Below are 14,487 nucleotides of genomic sequence, written 5' to 3' on the forward strand. Positions count from 1 at the left end.
AAACAAAATCCGGCTAAATTACAAAGTAAACATGATGTGGATAAGTGTAGCGCGCCTATACTCACTCCTCCCTTTTCCAGACGTGGAGAGAAGACAATGAAACAAGCCCTCTATGCAAAAAAAAAACTAGTAGTAGAAAGTCTCGTCAACAGTGCGGCCCCTCATCCACTTGGGCTCGCTGCCGCGGACGTAGATGTCCTCGAACAGGATGCGGGAGTTGTTGTCGGGAACAGCCATCTTCTCGGCAATGGCAACCTCCTCATCGATGTTGGCGCGGGCGGTCTTGTCGAGAGCCTTGAGGTCCTCCTCGCTCATGACACCCCAATCAATGATCTTCTGCTTAAGACCCTGGATGGGGTCCTGGGTGCTGCGCATGCGCTGGATCTCCTCACGGCTACGGTAGGTGGTACCGGGGTCGGACATGGAGTGACCACCGTAGCGGTAGGTGACGTATTCGTAGACGAGAGGACCGTTGCCGGAGACGGCGTAGTCCTTGCCGTACTTGACGGCGGCCTTGGTGGCGAGGACGTCCATACCGTTGACCTTGATACCGGGGATGTACTGACCACGCTTGTAGTACTCGGTCAAGGCGGAGGAACGAGCGGCGGAGGTACCCATACCGTACTTGTTGTCTGCGATAGTTAGCCAACAGGTTGCAAGAAGAAGATGGCGGAAACATACTCTCGCAACCGAAAAGAACGGGAAGGTTCCAGAGCTTAGCCATGTTGAAGGCCTCGAAAACCTGACCCTGGTTGGAAGCACCATCACCGTACAGGACAACACTGGTGGTCTTCTCCTCGTTGTACTGCTGAGCGAAGGCAAGACCGGCACCAACAGGAACCTGGGCACCGACGATACCGTTACCGCCGTAGAAGTTGGGGGCGAACATGTGCATGGAACCACCCTTTCCGTAGGCGATACCCTCACGGCGACCGAGCAGCTCTCCGATGATGGAGCGGACAGTACCGCCGCGCATCATGGCGTAACCGTGGCATCGGTAAGCAGTGATGATCTTGTCCTCGCGAGTAAGGGCGTGTTCGATACCGACAGCGACGGCTTCCTGGCCGGTCGACAAGTGGCAGAAACCGCGGATCTTCTTCTCCTTGTACAGACGGTCGGCGGCCATCTCCATGCGTCTAGAAATCGGTGTATTAGTCTCTACCAAGGATCTGACGAGAATAGCAAGTCATACCGCATAGCGACCATGTCGTAGTAAATCTGCTTGAGCTCCTTCTTGGTCACCTCCAGGGTGTAAGGCGGAGGGTCGATCTCGTAGGTCTCGAAGCTCTCGTCCGAGAGGCGGACGGTGAAAGGCTTGTTCTCATCCTAATGAGTCGCGCGTCAGTATGGGATTCGAAGGCGTTGCGCAAGATTTTCAGCTCGGGATAGCTGATACCGACCTCTGGGATATTTTCAGCATGCGACGAGGCGGCGTCGGTGGTGACGGAGCGGCGAGCAAGGGGAGCGAAAGCCTGACGCCTCAGAGGCGCAGCTTGACGGGCCCACGCAGTTCGGAACAACATGATGGACAGCAATCAAGCAATTGAGCGAGGGAGGAGAGGAGTGAGACGGAGATGTTATCTTTCAACAACTGTCGGAGACGTTGGGAAACCACGCAGGAACTTTCCGGACCCGCTAGGCCCGATCGGGAGCGCCTCTTAGATAAGCAGATGGCTTCGGACGCCGGTGTGCGGCTTGCAAACACTGCAAACGTCTCATCGCAGATAAGATACTCCGTTTGTTCAACTTCCACCGTTCACTATTGAGGTCCTGCGGAGTTTCTCAATGCTTCAGCAATATGTTGGCTATGTTCAGACAGCAAAATCTCGATGAGAGTACAACTCTTCTAGTTTTGGCATCCTGATTCGAAGATAAGATGGTCTGCGGCCAATCGCGGATACTGGCGATATATATTTTGCAACTGGTTGTTGCACCAATGGGAGGCATCCTACCCATGGCAAGCTAATGCTTCAGCACTTCTTCAAAGATCAACAAGAAAACCTCATCGCTTTTTTATCAAAGACGCTGATCACTGTCAAGAATCTTGAACATGAATCGATCATGAAGTGATGCAGCTGTCGTATATATCTTCAGTGAAAGACTTGACCCGTGTGGTCTACCCCCTCTTATGCGCCGTCTGAGGACCTGGAAAGGCATTGGACTCGCAGTATGGTCTCTCCTTTCTCCCGCAATGCCGTATGCTTGAGCGCCCCCTGCTTGCTAATCCGTCTGAGAGCAAAATACTGCAGGCTGAAGTATGCCGCCATAGAGTACTTCAATGCCCACACTCAGATATACGTCAGCGAGAAGCATATAAACATGTGATCATGTAGTTAATGGAGGACGTCAATCAATTATACTTCAGATCTATTTCCAGCCCACTGCCAGGTACCTACTCACTACACTAACAATTCTCCAAAGCAGACGGTACTTCTTGAATCAAGGCTTAGGTGAATCAACACTGCGGAAGTAGCATCTGGATGGGTTGGTCCTTAGCTAGGACCCCAACACGAGCGGTTTGCATATAATCTCAACCCTTCCGCATGTACTCAATGCGCTCTGAAACAACGTCTAGTCATCTTGCAAGAATGTTCAGTCTAGATTGATCACCGGCCAGCGCATACGAATGCCTGTAGCTCTAAAAACACAGGGCAGTTGTATGTGCCAAGACATGTCAGAGTAGCCTGCATGAAGACTTCAAAAGCGCCTCAGCCTCGTCGCTTTCTTTCCTCTCTTCCCCTGTCGCGCACAGCTCTCTCACACATTTAACATTCTCTTTGGAAAATACCAATCTCAATACTTTATCCCTAGCATTGTGCAGCCATGAATGGCCACATTCCGAATCCCACCCGCAATCGCCCATCGACTCGCAACGACTTCGAAGTCGCAATTATCTGCGCCCTCCCGCTCGAAAAAACGCGGTGCTGTGCTCCATAGACAAAATCTGGCATCAAGCTCACTACGACTACCGCCGCGGACGGCGACGAAAGTTCCTGCGTCTTTGGCAACAGTGGCCAACAGTCTACCGTCGTCGTGATTCTCCCCAGAATTGGAAAAGTAGCAGCGTCCGCCGCTGCGCAGTCTCTCAAGTCCAGCTTCCTTTTCTCAACCTCGTGCTCCTTGTCGGAGTCTGCGGCGCGATTCCCAAAAAGTCTGAGGGGCGGACATTACCCTGGGCGACGTGATTATCAGCGAGGTGTTGGTTGAGCTTGACCACTGCCGTCAGTATCACGATTAATTTCGGTAAAAAGACGGATACGATATGGGATGCGCCGCAGAGACCGAATGACGAGATTATTGGGTTGCTGCAGCACATGAAGACGCCTATTCTCTTGACCGAACTGCATAAGAAAACGATGCGGGAGCTTGAGGTCTTACTGCGGCATGAGGGTACCAGGACAAGGCGACCGGCTGCAATTCACGACAAGCTATTTCCACCGGATTGTATTCATCGACATCATTTTGTGCGCCCTGGAGGCAACGTGCGTGGAAGCCCAGAATCGGTTTGTGAAGCCGCTCTTAAAACACCCTGTGATGAACTTGGTTGTGATGAGAGTATTCTCATACCACGCTCTTGTCTTAATGATGAAACCGACCACCGCATCCATTTCGGGTCTATAGCAACCGGTGATACAGTCTTAAAATCAGCTAGGCATCGGCACCATCATGCAGAGAAAGAGCGTGTCATAGCTTTCGAGATGGAAGGCGCTGGAGTGTGGAGCAAGTTCAACCGCCTGATTATCAAAGGAGTATGCGATGACGCCGACAGCCACAAGAACAAGAAATGGCAGGAATATGCAGCTGCAGTAGCTGCCTCTGTTGCAAAGAGAGTACTGGGGTAGTACATACCTCATGACAGGTCGCAATTGGGAACGCCGGATCGTAAGTTCATCGTCTTTTCTAACGTTGTCGTCGACTAACGGGATAGTTCCTTCGGAGCGGAGTTTACGGACCTTGAGCTCACTTAGCAAAATGGAGCCCCATATATTCCCTACTCTGGATGACACTCTGCCGAACGACATCTTCGACCGGATTTCAAAGCGTTTTGAGCGCCGACTGGAGCCGGGCAGACTAGAGACCTTCCGCACAACGGACTTTCATGCTCTGAAAAGAGAGATGATGAGAATTCAGGAGGACCAAGGACTAGCGAGACTACTGCGAAACCCACGGCGCATCGAACAGTTTGTGACAAAAGTCAACCAGTTTGGCCAGGTTCTAGAAATCATACCAGGGACGGCTGGAATTATAAATCTCAATTGGGGCCCAATAAAGCATTTGCTACAGGTATGACACTCAAGTTTGGAAATTACGCTTGCTTAATTATTTCAAATAGCCAAGAACCAAACTGACATTTTCGACACGCTCTTGTCGGCCTACGAAGAAATCGGCGTGGAGCTACCCAGTCTGGGGATCGAGCTGAGATTTTCCAGCACAACAAAGGGCTGCAACGGGTGCTTGCTAGACTCCTTGCCGATGCCATGGAATTCAACGAACACGCAATGCGAGTATACTCCGGTAGAGGCATGGCTACTGTCTGAGTTTCAACTAACTCTCCTAGCCCTCAAGAGAGTGCTCAGGCCACTCTGGAAAGACTTTGGCCCGACCTTCCAGAACATAGTACGTAGGATACGTTCTCATACCACTCTAATTGAGGACAAGGCACGAGCGCGGTTCGTATCCCCGGGGCAGTACGACAGCGACATGCAACAAATTCGCGACCATCTGGGAAAGACTCGTGCTTGACCTTGAGGGAAAAGAGAAAAAAGGGCAGAGAAACAAGTTTGGGGAGCTCCGAGACTGGATTGCAGGCGCAGAAAGCGAGACCGAACAGAACAAAATATGTCGTGACAGATACCTTTTTCCAAATAGTGGAAATTGAATCCTGGAGCAAGGCAGGGTTAAAGAGTGGTTATCACCGGATCTGGATCAGCCCTATAGTTCTATACTATGGATCCATGGGCGCCCAGGAACTGGTAAGCTGACATCTCCATGATTGTCCCACGCTTATCTTTAGGCAAAACATACCTGGCTTACCTTCTGATCAAAGAATGTATCAAGGACACATCATGGATCACTTGCTTCTTTTACTGCAACGAGAAAGTCGAGACCAAGACTTCTGCGCTTGCCATACTTCGCGGCCTTCTTCTGCAGCTGATATACCAGCATAGTGAACTTGTTCCATACTGCCATGCAAAGATGAAGACCTCACGCACTCCGACATTGACTGATATATCCACGGTTCATGCACTCATAGACACATTCTGCGAGAGAATACCGCGCCTCTACATGGTCATCGACGGCCTCGATGAATGCGAAGAGAAAAAGAGGATCTGCCGGAGACTTTGAAGAACCTGATTAGAAACATACGCCCAGGAAACGCTGCGAGTCCTGTTCTTCAGCAGGTGGATGCCAGAAATAAAAAATGCAGTTCCAGACGCTGCTATACTCGCCCTGGTGTCTGAGCAGAACAAGGAAGATATCAAGCGATATTGCCAGCGCAGCTCCTGCGAGCTGGAGAATTTTGACTTTAGCGATGCCTTTCTCAACGAAGTATTGGACCGGATCTGCATCAAAGTTGATGGTACGTGGTACCAGACGTGATTAAAAAGACTAACATTTACAGGCATGTTTCTGGCCGCACAGCTGGTCATGAACAATCTCGCGAAACAGCTGAGTGGAGGCCGATTCCAACCGAGATCAGTGACACTAGACTGCCGAAAGAGCTTGGAGAAGCGCACGTTTGGCTTATTGATTTGGGTAATCCTCTAACAGCTGTAGGTATACTCGAATCATGGAAAGACTAAAGCTCGACTTGGGCAAGGAGCAATTTGAATATACATATCTCTTGCTCGGGTGGCTAGTATGCTCTAAGCGCGCACTAAAGTGGACGGAAATCAAGCTGGCATCATCGATTGATACGATATCGGAGAGCGCCGAACTCGATGTGGTGGAAATTACAGACGACCCTAAGAGGTATGCGGATCTCTCGTGCATGTGCTGAGAGGGGATCGGATTGAGCTCGTACATAGCACCGCTAAATTGTATGTTTATCTTATGTGCTATGTTTAATACTAACATGATCTAGGTTTATCGAGAAAACGAGAACCTGGCTGCGACAGAGTGCGATCTTACCCTCCGCTGTCTATGTTACCTCACGCTTGACGTATTCGAGAGCGACATGTCTGAGAGAACCTTGCGAGATGCTGCCTTGTGGTGTGATCTCGCATTCCAGGACTACGCCGTAGCTTCCTGGTTCTTCAAATCAAGACACTGGTCGAAAGCAAGCAAGCTTTCCTGAACGGGAACGTGAAGGTCCCAGGGCACACTTCCATCACACGGATAGCCGCAATCGCGCAAACTCTGGAAAGCTTTGTGTCGTTCTACTCGTCGGGGCAGTCGGATATGCAGAGGCATGAGAAGATTCATGAGAAGAGGAGAAGGTAGACTTGATAGCTGCTATACAGGATATGCAAAGCAGAGATTTGATCGTCAAGGCTTATCCATACGGAATGTTGTCTTGTCTAGTAGGGCAGGGATCGCAGACATCCATTGGAACGTCAGGACATTCTTTCATCATGCTCCTGCTGTCGCAGCAAGGGCGCAATAGCAATAGCTTGACGAACCAGTCAGAGCATCCGGACTCTCGGTGGAGCCACTGCGGTGCGTTGGTTGCGTATGGCACCGGCATTGACGGATATGGCATGCGATCCATGCTTCAAATGTTCATTCCATCCATGGGATGCCTTTGATTCAGCTACTCTGTAGACATGAGCCTACAACAAATTACTCAGACTCGATCGATAACTAACCAGTCTCCCGACTGCATCGCATTTTCATAATAACTATGTAGACGTAGCAGTCATCTCCAACGACTGTGTCTATGGTACTTGACCATCACAATCCAATAACAGGTGCTGCAGGGACCCATCTATTCGATCAACGTTCCCTGGCGAACGTAACACTCCCAGCTGCCCACCACAAAGGTTCTGCTGAAGTCATCCGGACCGGAGGGAGGCCGGTAGATTGAGCCCGTGCAGCCCACGTCCCTGGTAGATGTCAGCTGGAGCTGCGCGAGGCTCAGTCGTCGTCGGGGAGGTAGAGGACACGGCCGGGGGAGAGGGAAGACATACGACCAGAAAAGACAAAGGATGTCAAGGCCCGGGGCCGACCGCCCGACGACCTCGATGTCTACTATGTCTGTGACGGTGGTTGCCCTGATACGTTTCACTTGTCAGTGCAGCCCAGGTCTTAAGGGGCGTGGGAAGACCGGGGACTGGCGACGTACCCGAATGGTCTGTCCAAACATTCAGTGGGCCCGGACTTGGCCGTGACCTGATAGATCTCGCTGTCGCCGTTTGCGGTGGTGAGCGTGAACTGGTAATGGGGTGATTGTTAGTTATAGATGGATAAGTTTGAGGAAAGATTGAGTGGGCGGGGACTGGGGTCGGACTTCTACTGTGACAGTGCCCTGGGCGAGAACAGCTGGGATGGAAAGGGCGGCGAGGAGAGCGGCGGTCCTGAATGCGAGCTTCATTTTGCTGGCTAGTGGATAGTTCTTGACGGGACGAGGGCAAGTGCAAGTGCAAGGTGGTAGGCTATAATAGAGGAAGTACGGTAGAAGAGATGTGAGAGGATGGTGTCTTTCGAGGAACGTCTTACCTCTTCTTATAATCACCGTCCGGGGTTGGGGATACTCCGTCTGCGGGCTTAGCCCTTCAACTTCTTACTTTCTATCATCAGAATCCTTGCATCTTGCTTATCCAGCTCCGATCTCAAGCCGATCTGACGTGCGATATGCACGGTGGTTGCCTGCCACATCAGCCCCAGGCCCCAGAGATCGAGGCTAATCGGATCGGTTGGATCGTTCGGATCGTGTCTTTCAATGAGCCTGTTAGCTCTTATAATCACAATCCAGTGTTAAATATACTCCGTATGCAGGGTTAACCCGTCACCTTCTTACTTTTTCCCATCAGAATCCTTGCATTATCTTATACAGCTCCGATCCTACTCGATCTGACGTGTGATATGCACGGTGATTGCCCGTCACGCGAGCCACCCCGGAGATCGAGGCTAATCGGATGGTTCGGATGGCTTGGATGGTGCTTTTCAAAGAACCTGTTAGCTCTTCTTATAATCACAATCCAGTGCTGAATATACTCCGTATGCAGGGGTAACCCTTCATCTTCTTACCTTTTACCATCAGAATCCTTGCATCTTGCTTATGCAGCTCCGGTCCCTACCTATAGTACTTAATCTGACGTGTGGTATGCACAGTGATCGCCCGTCATGCCAACCCACCCCAGAGATCGAGGCTAATCGGATCGGTCGGATGTTCGGATGGTTCGGATGGTTCAGATTAATACCGAGACGGACAAGACCGAGCTTGTCATAATGCATGCTTACGTAGAAACAATTCTCTGTTGGCTTCTCTTGCTTCGCTGGCTAACAGTCGAAGCTGGCTAACGGTGGGAGAGCAAGGTGACAATGCACCAAAAGCAAGCATGTCAGACCAACCTTTGCGACAGAGTAACAGAACAGTAGCAACAGGCCCTCAGGGTATGTGCAAGCTCCCTTTTCTTTTAGCTATTGTAGCCTACAATGAGATCAATATTGTTGCCTATGCATGCAGGTGCTAAAGGACCAAGATCGTTGACTTAGGGCTCAGAGGTCACCTGATCAGACCCATACCATGCTATAGCGACCATGTCCGAGAGGTTCGAGTTCCAGGGCAATATTTGGCCGGGTGGATGGGGTAAATGCAGTGTATGAGTCTATTCCCTGCTTGCTTGATTGGAGTTGAAGAACAGGGTTGGCCTGGGTCTGGTAAGATAGCCTACAGAGGTCAAGCACAAGCACACATGCAGGATACCGCGATATCCAAGCTTGAGTTATATAAACTCCTCCAGCCCCAACCACTCCGCCACAAACGCAGTAACCAGCACCCCCCAGTCCCCGACCGTCGCCAGATCCAAATGCGCCCCGTCATCGTCCATCGTATGCCAGACAGCGGGGAAACCCCCAGTCTCCGGCTCAACGTCGATAACGTGCAGGACTCGCACACCCAATGCTGCAAAGGGGACCTGGTCGTCCTGCACGACTGCGCGGGATACATCCATCGCAGCCAGATCTGCGTCGACAAACCAGTGGTGGGGGTCTCCGCCCGTACCTGATTCCAGCAAGTCCAGCTCTCGCAGCCGCCGTTCAAGGTCCGCTAGGCGCTGGTAGTCGGCGTGCGTGACTGGGTAGAAGGACGGGATGGTCGGGTCCCTGGACCCGAGGAGGTCGAGGAGGACGAAGAGGGCAATGGCGTCGAGACGGGACTCGTATGCCGCGGTGTCGGGATACGCAGTCACGGCCCACTGCGCTGCGAGGGCGCGCGAGCCGTAAAGCCCGTCGTTGGCGAGCAGCGTGGTTGCGAAGGTTTCCTCGCCGTCTAGGAAGAGAAGTTGGATCCCGACGGGCTCCTGGTCCGTGGGGTTGGTGCGGCCGGGGGTCGAGGCCCATTTACGGGTTAGGGCGGGATCGATGCTCTGCGCTAGGTGCATTAGGATTGCGCACGGGGCGGCACTGTCGATTGCGCCGATGAAGCCTTCCAGGTCTGGGGTGGAGAGGCTGTCGTAGTGTGCGGCGAGGGTGAGTCTGCTGACGTTGTGGGTCTCGAGGCCGGGGGGATCGCGGGAGACGATGATGTTGGCGAATGTGGTTCTGGGGGATTCCGTGACTGGGATCTTGGAGGTGGAGGTCTGGTATTCGATTGTCCAGGTTGGGAGGTTTGTGGCGAAGAAGGAGGTGATGTGCTGCCTTGCTGCTCTGGAGCCGGGGGTTCCTGGGATGCGGGGGTGGAGGAGGGGGGCGAGGATGGCGCCGGTGTGGATGTTGAAGGCGAACTCTGGACGGGGGAGAGAGGAGAGGGTGTTGGTTGAAAGGGGAGTGTAGGCGTGCGTGTCCGAGAGGAGGAAGCACACGGCCGCAATCAGAGTTAGGGCTGGCATTCTGAGCATACACACCGCTGCCAATTGTTACGATGAGGTCGGGATGATGCAGGCAGTGTGCCAGCTGGGCTGGGTCTATATACCGGTGCTGACTGCTTACGTCTCGTCTGATCTACTATGGCACCAGAGCAAGTAAGCAGAACTAACATTCATCATGGATAGTTGACATCAACCATTCCAGGTACCGTGCCTGTGAAGTACAGCAACCTATTCCTCACGCTTCTTGATGCCGCCCCAGGCTCCATACAGCTGCTGCGAGATGTCGTCGACGGTGGTCCCCTCTGCACCACCTTGCTCGCGCTTCTTGATTCCGCCCCAAGCACCATAGAGCTGCTGCGAAATGTCGTCCACAGTGGTTCCCTCGGCGGCCTCTTCAGCGCGCTTCCTAATACTCCCCCAAGCGCCGTACAACTGCTGGGAAATGTCATCCACAGTCGTGCCCTCCGCATCGGCTTCAGCGCGCTTCTTAATCCCACCCCAAGCGCCGTAGAGCTGCTGCGAGATGTCGTCGACGGTTGTGCCCTCTTCGGAGCGCGGGTGGACGCCGTGAGCTGCTAAGGTCAACGTATTGCCCCGGTAGTTGATTGGAACGGGATCAAAGCTTACGCGTGGGAGCTGCAGCTGCCAGTGCAGCGAGGATTCCAAGGGCGATGGCAATCTTCATGATGGTGATGGTGTTGATTGGCAGGGGATGCGATGGATTGCGGTGGCCAGGTTTCTGTTGGGCAGGTTGGAGATCCACTGTAGGTATGCTCGATTTCCGATTTTATAGATCGAGGCCATGGTAATCAATCCAGCCTGCGTAAGATGCTTACTTGGGGTTGTCAGCATGCAATGTCAGCAGCCCTAACCCGACCGACCAGCCCAGGACCATACCCTATCCCCAACAAACGAAGTATTGCCAGAAACCCACGGGACATTCACCTGGGCTGCATCTTATCGTCTTTTCTTGCTCTTCAACAATTGAGTATCAACCCAGAGCCGACACAATGTCGCCTCCTACTTCCGAATACTCGCCTCGCCCGTCGATCGAGATCGAGAAGCAGAACCTTCTGGAGTCTGGAAGCAGTCAAGTCCCGCCAAAGAGGAAGCGATTCCTGTTCTCGCATGTCCTGACTCTATACATGGTCATCGGCTTCTTGCTCTTCACAATCGCCGTCATGGCGAGGGATCTGTGGAGGAAGCCCAAGGATCCATCGCTGCAGGTTTATTGTACCATCCCTCCATTCTGATGTCCTCACGTCCGAGCAGTGAGAAAGCTGACATCCCAAAGCCCCCGCAGCCAGCGCCGTCGAGTACATCCCCAAGCAGCATTTCCGCGCCGCCCTCTTCAACCAGACGGAATACATGGGCTTCCCCACGGACGAGACGGACAGGCTGTGGTCGGACCTGTATAACTGTACTTACCCCTTCCACCTCAGAGGCTCCAACTCCCCTCGTTATGCTAGGCTTAACTAACGATCAACGCAGTCGGAATCTCCACCATCACCGAAGACGAAGCCCGCCAGCTGCACACGCCCACGCTCCCCATCCCCGGAACAAAGCGGTACCTCGTGCTGCTGGACGTCTGGCACGAGCTGCACTGCCTCAACGACCTGCGCAAGATCCTCTACCCGGAGCGGTACGCGGAGGACTCGCTCGAGAGCCTGAAGTTCCCCAATGGGACGATCAACCGCGACACGGACATGTTTCGGCACTGGGGTACGCCCCCTCCACCCTTTCAACTTCAAGTACTTGCAGCTAACACCGTGTCATTTGCTGATGGTAGACCACTGCATCGACTCCCTCCGCCAATCGCTCATGTGCCACGCGGACATCTCCCCGATCCCCTTCCACGTCAACGTCCCCGCCAGCAAGGGGATATTCCCGCGCCTCGCGACAACGCATACGTGCCGCAATTTCACCAGGATCCAGGAGTGGGCGCGGGAGCGCTTCGCGGGGGTTTGGGAGGTCGAGCTGGAGGCTGAGGCGGCGCAGCGGATTATCGACACGGCCGGGTTCTCGCAGGATCCAGAGGAGGATATACAGTTTCTTTACAACCTTTTCCCGGGGAATCTGTTCTTTGAATACTGGAGGGAGCATGAGGGAGATGGGATTAGACATTAGGTGTTGTTATCTACATTTACTGCAGTGTCCACCTCTCTGATGGCCTAGGGGTACTTGATAGATGTCTGCTTGAATGGTACCCTATTTATGGAGTCATTGCTGCTACCCTGGCAAGAGTGCACTACTACCTGGTAGACACCAATGACTTATGATGCCATATCATGATCGGCATCAGGTAGCCAGCTCAGCCCTCCAACCCCAGCACCCCCCTCACCGTCTCCCCGCCCACAATCTCCCTCGCCAACCGCACCGGCTCCCTCTGCGACCGACCCACAGCCTCCAGGACCCCGCGTGCATCCCGACACCGATGCCTCACGCCCATCCCATTGATAACAGCGACCTTCCTCTCGGGGTCCAGGACCCGCGGCTCGAGCGTGTCGTCCGCGCAGCACACGATGCCCTGCGCAGCCTTATCAGTATATCCGGGTACTATCAGGTAAAGTCATAAGCAGGACACGCAGCGCTCACCTGCGCGATGTAATCCAGACAATGGCCCAGGTGCTCTGCGTCAAGGACGTCGAGCTCGCGGAGGCCGTCGCGTCTGGGTTGAAGATGCGCGGCGTGGTGTTCGTGTCCGTTTTGTGTTTGTGGGGTGAACAGCGCGGCGCGCAGCATGTCGATGCAGTGGGATTGGTGCAGCATCGAGACGCCGTAGCCGTGTGCTTTTGCGTTGGGCTTGGTGCTGTCCTGGGCCTGGGCCTGGGCCATGAAAAAGCCGCCGTTTGCGGTGAGGCGGGCGTCCGAGAGCAGGTTGTCGTTTGGGGAGGGGGCGGCCGGAAAGAATGTTTTGAGATTCGCCTCGGGGTCCAGGGGGGATTTGCGGGTGTTTGGCGTGGTTTGGCTTTGGCATAGGGTGCTTTGGATCCGGGGGTATTGGTGATAGGTCAGGAGGAAGAAGGCGAGGAGGGTTAAGGAGAGAGTCAAGAGGGGGAGCTTGAGGAGAGGTAGGATGCCCATTGCGTCGTCGGGTGGTGGTTTTTGTCTACCCTATAGCTCAATCGGGGTGCTTTGATTTCGAGGTGCGGTGGTGCTTTGATAGGCGTGCCCTAAGCTTTTCTGCTGACAGTGAGCATGCATCGGGCCTGTCAGCGCTGGGTTGGTGCTTGATTGATTGGGTTCATGCTCGGAAATTTCCCTTGGATGAGCTAGGTATGGATATCTACTCGACTGCCCAGGTGTAATATAGTATTCTACATCAAGAGGTGTATGCACAGAGTAACCCTAGCTACAAATGGGTACAGATGAGGTCAAGACAGTCAATCAAGAAGCCTCCCCCCACCAGGCATCGACCATGTCCACGCCCCTCACCCCATTCCCAACCGTCCAGTCCCAAACAGCCCTGAAATCCCGACACCGATGCTTCGTGCCGAAATCGTACTTCTTCGCCCGGTGCGCTTCGTGATCCCCGTCCTCAAAATACATCAGAATCGGCGCAGTGTCCGACCAGCATAGAAAGGTCGTCCGCAGTCGATCGAGGCACTGCTCGAGACGCTGCCATGCTTGCTCCTCTGACCCCTGGAATGAGGGGCGATTGTAGGTCGGTGCTTCGTCGCGCTGCCCGTGCAGTCGCAGGAGATTGAGGCAGTGGAGTTGCACGAAGACTTCGGGCAGTGCGAGGATGGACGAGGGGTTATTGGGGGAGGAGATGTACTCGAGTCCCGCGTCGTTGGTTAGATTCAGGTCGGGGAGATGGGAGGTTGGGATTGAGATGGGGTGGCCTTTATTTGGTTTGTTTTAGTAATGGATGGGTATAGACGAGAGGAGGGTAGGGCATACGCGGAAGAAGCTCCCTCCAAGCCGCCTCCCGCTCAGGCAGAGGCGAGTCGAAATACACTGAGTGCGCTAGGAAATGGATTGGTGGGAACATCGTCCACTCGTATTCGATGGCCTCTTTGGCCGGTGTCCAAGGGGCCATTTGGGCATCGCATTGCGCGTCATTTGGCTTGAATGTTATTGCGTCGAAGAGCAGCGCTGACGAGGCGAACAGGAAAGAGACTGATAGGCCTAGCGAGGCATAGAATTGGAGGTTATCACGCATAGCGAGTCTGGAAGAAAGTTGGGCTTGATTCCAGGTACGCCTTGGATGTAGCATGCGAGTGTTTCCCTGCTTACCTAGGTACCTTGATGACTGCCGCTCATGCATGCTGACATCCGCCCTACCCTCCTAACCAGGGTAGTACTGATATTCCTGCCTTTTGAGATCAATATTGACGACCCTCACGTATTATGGAGTTCCTGAATCTCGTGAAGCAATATTTGCGCCCCCTTGTGGATAGAAAGGGGAAATACAAGCAGATCGAGCATGGCCAGTCCGTCCCCGTCAAATGGCAGGAAACCCACAATGAGCCGCGGAATGTGCTGCCAACAGCCCTGTTCTTCACCAGTGCCG

At 53.5% G+C, this 14,487-nt stretch overlaps 7 protein-coding genes across 7 annotated transcripts; 2 read left to right on the forward strand and 5 right to left on the reverse strand.

Annotated features, from left to right (window-relative positions):
- Window positions 1-126: 126 nt before the first annotated feature.
- Window positions 127-1,523, reverse strand: DSM5745_08858 (pyruvate dehydrogenase (acetyl-transferring) subunit E1 alpha; the record flags this gene model as incomplete). The annotated part of the gene is made up of 4 exons (XM_026750874.1): window positions 127-632; window positions 682-1,136; window positions 1,193-1,326; window positions 1,401-1,523. The coding sequence occupies 4 exons, from the start codon at window positions 1,521-1,523 to the stop codon at window positions 127-129; spliced, it is 1,218 nt and encodes a 405-aa protein (XP_026600887.1).
- Window positions 1,524-3,356: 1,833 nt separating this feature from the next.
- On the forward strand, window positions 3,357-5,359 carry DSM5745_08859 (uncharacterized protein; the record flags this gene model as incomplete). The annotated part of the gene is made up of 6 exons (XM_026750875.1): window positions 3,357-3,830; window positions 4,071-4,284; window positions 4,334-4,451; window positions 4,559-4,617; window positions 4,660-4,973; window positions 5,255-5,359. 6 exons carry the CDS (start codon window positions 3,357-3,359, stop codon window positions 5,357-5,359), a joined length of 1,284 nt encoding a protein of 427 aa, XP_026600888.1.
- Window positions 5,360-6,928: 1,569 nt separating this feature from the next.
- Window positions 6,929-7,534, reverse strand: DSM5745_08860 (uncharacterized protein; the record flags this gene model as incomplete). The annotated part of the gene is made up of 4 exons (XM_026750876.1): window positions 6,929-7,046; window positions 7,131-7,214; window positions 7,286-7,374; window positions 7,457-7,534. 4 exons carry the CDS (start codon window positions 7,532-7,534, stop codon window positions 6,929-6,931), a joined length of 369 nt encoding a protein of 122 aa, XP_026600889.1.
- Window positions 7,535-8,888: 1,354 nt separating this feature from the next.
- On the reverse strand, window positions 8,889-9,992 carry DSM5745_08861 (glutaminyl-peptide cyclotransferase family protein; the record flags this gene model as incomplete). The annotated part of the gene is made up of 1 exon (XM_026750877.1): window positions 8,889-9,992. The coding sequence occupies one exon, from the start codon at window positions 9,990-9,992 to the stop codon at window positions 8,889-8,891; it is 1,104 nt and encodes a 367-aa protein (XP_026600890.1).
- Window positions 9,993-10,199: 207 nt separating this feature from the next.
- Window positions 10,200-10,656, reverse strand: DSM5745_08862 (uncharacterized protein; the record flags this gene model as incomplete). Its single annotated transcript, XM_026750878.1, has 2 exons — window positions 10,200-10,543; window positions 10,599-10,656. 2 exons carry the CDS (start codon window positions 10,654-10,656, stop codon window positions 10,200-10,202), a joined length of 402 nt encoding a protein of 133 aa, XP_026600891.1.
- A 325-nt stretch (window positions 10,657-10,981) lies between these two features.
- Window positions 10,982-12,098, forward strand: DSM5745_08863 (oxidase ustYa family protein; the record flags this gene model as incomplete). Its single annotated transcript, XM_026750879.1, has 4 exons — window positions 10,982-11,204; window positions 11,266-11,391; window positions 11,463-11,693; window positions 11,761-12,098. 4 exons carry the CDS (start codon window positions 10,982-10,984, stop codon window positions 12,096-12,098), a joined length of 918 nt encoding a protein of 305 aa, XP_026600892.1.
- Window positions 12,099-12,282: 184 nt separating this feature from the next.
- Window positions 12,283-13,055, reverse strand: DSM5745_08864 (uncharacterized protein; the record flags this gene model as incomplete). Its single annotated transcript, XM_026750880.1, has 2 exons — window positions 12,283-12,498; window positions 12,567-13,055. 2 exons carry the CDS (start codon window positions 13,053-13,055, stop codon window positions 12,283-12,285), a joined length of 705 nt encoding a protein of 234 aa, XP_026600893.1.
- Window positions 13,056-14,487: the final 1,432 nt, after the last annotated feature.

Source organism: Aspergillus mulundensis (genome assembly GCF_003369625.1).
Source record: "Aspergillus mulundensis strain DSM 5745 chromosome Unknown scaffold_10, whole genome shotgun sequence".
NCBI lineage: Eukaryota > Fungi > Ascomycota > Eurotiomycetes > Eurotiales > Aspergillaceae > Aspergillus > Aspergillus mulundensis.